The 860-nt window shown below is 23.7% G+C and overlaps 1 protein-coding gene across 1 annotated transcript in view; it reads right to left on the reverse strand.

Annotated features, from left to right (window-relative positions):
* Positions 1 to 309: 309 nt before the first annotated feature.
* Vkor (Vitamin-K epoxide reductase) overlaps positions 310 to 860 on the reverse strand; it is a 2,283-nt gene continuing 1,732 nt past the window's right edge. The window contains exon 3 of the mRNA XM_014435034.3: positions 310 to 691. Within this exon, the coding sequence (XP_014290520.1) occupies positions 456 to 691 (236 nt within the window). The 3' untranslated portion in view covers positions 310 to 455. The remainder of the gene's footprint in view (positions 692 to 860) is intronic.

The raw sequence follows: 860 nt of genomic DNA on the forward strand, positions 1-860 counted from the left end.
ATATTTATTAACATTTAAAATTCAACAGAAATATAAATATTAAAAGGTATAATCTATCAATTTTATTTATGAATAAATCTCTTTTTGATTTTAATAAAAAAACAAATAAATAACACAAATGAATCAAGATATAATAGAGGAATTATTAAACAAAAATGGTCCAAGAAGCACTCAAATACAACAACTTTGTTTAAATTTAATTTAAATAGTTATCACTGCTATCTGAATACTTTTAAAAAAATTTTCTAGTAAGAAATATTAAAGATAAATTGATGAGTAAAATTATTGATGCTTTTAAAAACAGAACAATACTGTAACATTAACAGAAAAAACAAAAACAATAATCTGTACAAAACCCAATTCCTCTATAATGATTAACAAGAAAATTGATTTCATAAGTAATTCATCTTTGGCATTTTTGTTTAAAAATTAATTTTTATTATATAGATAAAAATTTAAGATTGCTTGGCATGACTAGATTTAGAATCACTTTTAACAGTATTAAAAACAGCATGTTTTTTATACATTGACAAAAATAACAAGGTAGCATTTATGAAGTAAGTGGACACACAAACAATGCAAAAATCTTTCAAAACAAAAATTAAAATCGAAGCAAGGTACAGTGAAGCCATGTTGGAAAGAATAGCTAACACAATCATTAGGTTAACTGCAGTCCGCATATTAATCATATCTGCAACAAAATATCAATATTTTAAAAAAATTATTATAGAAATCCTAAGTTTTTCTAACCACAAATAAACATTAGAAGAAATCTGGTGGAGTAGATCACACAACTTTCACTTATCATCCTACTTTGAGTTGAAATTGATCCTTGATGGTTTTGGAACAGATATTTCTAT

This window comes from Halyomorpha halys, unplaced genomic scaffold (genome assembly GCF_000696795.3).
Source record: "Halyomorpha halys isolate HHAL.00 unplaced genomic scaffold, Hhal_1.1 Scaffold1495.1, whole genome shotgun sequence".
Lineage (NCBI taxonomy): Eukaryota > Metazoa > Arthropoda > Insecta > Hemiptera > Pentatomidae > Halyomorpha > Halyomorpha halys.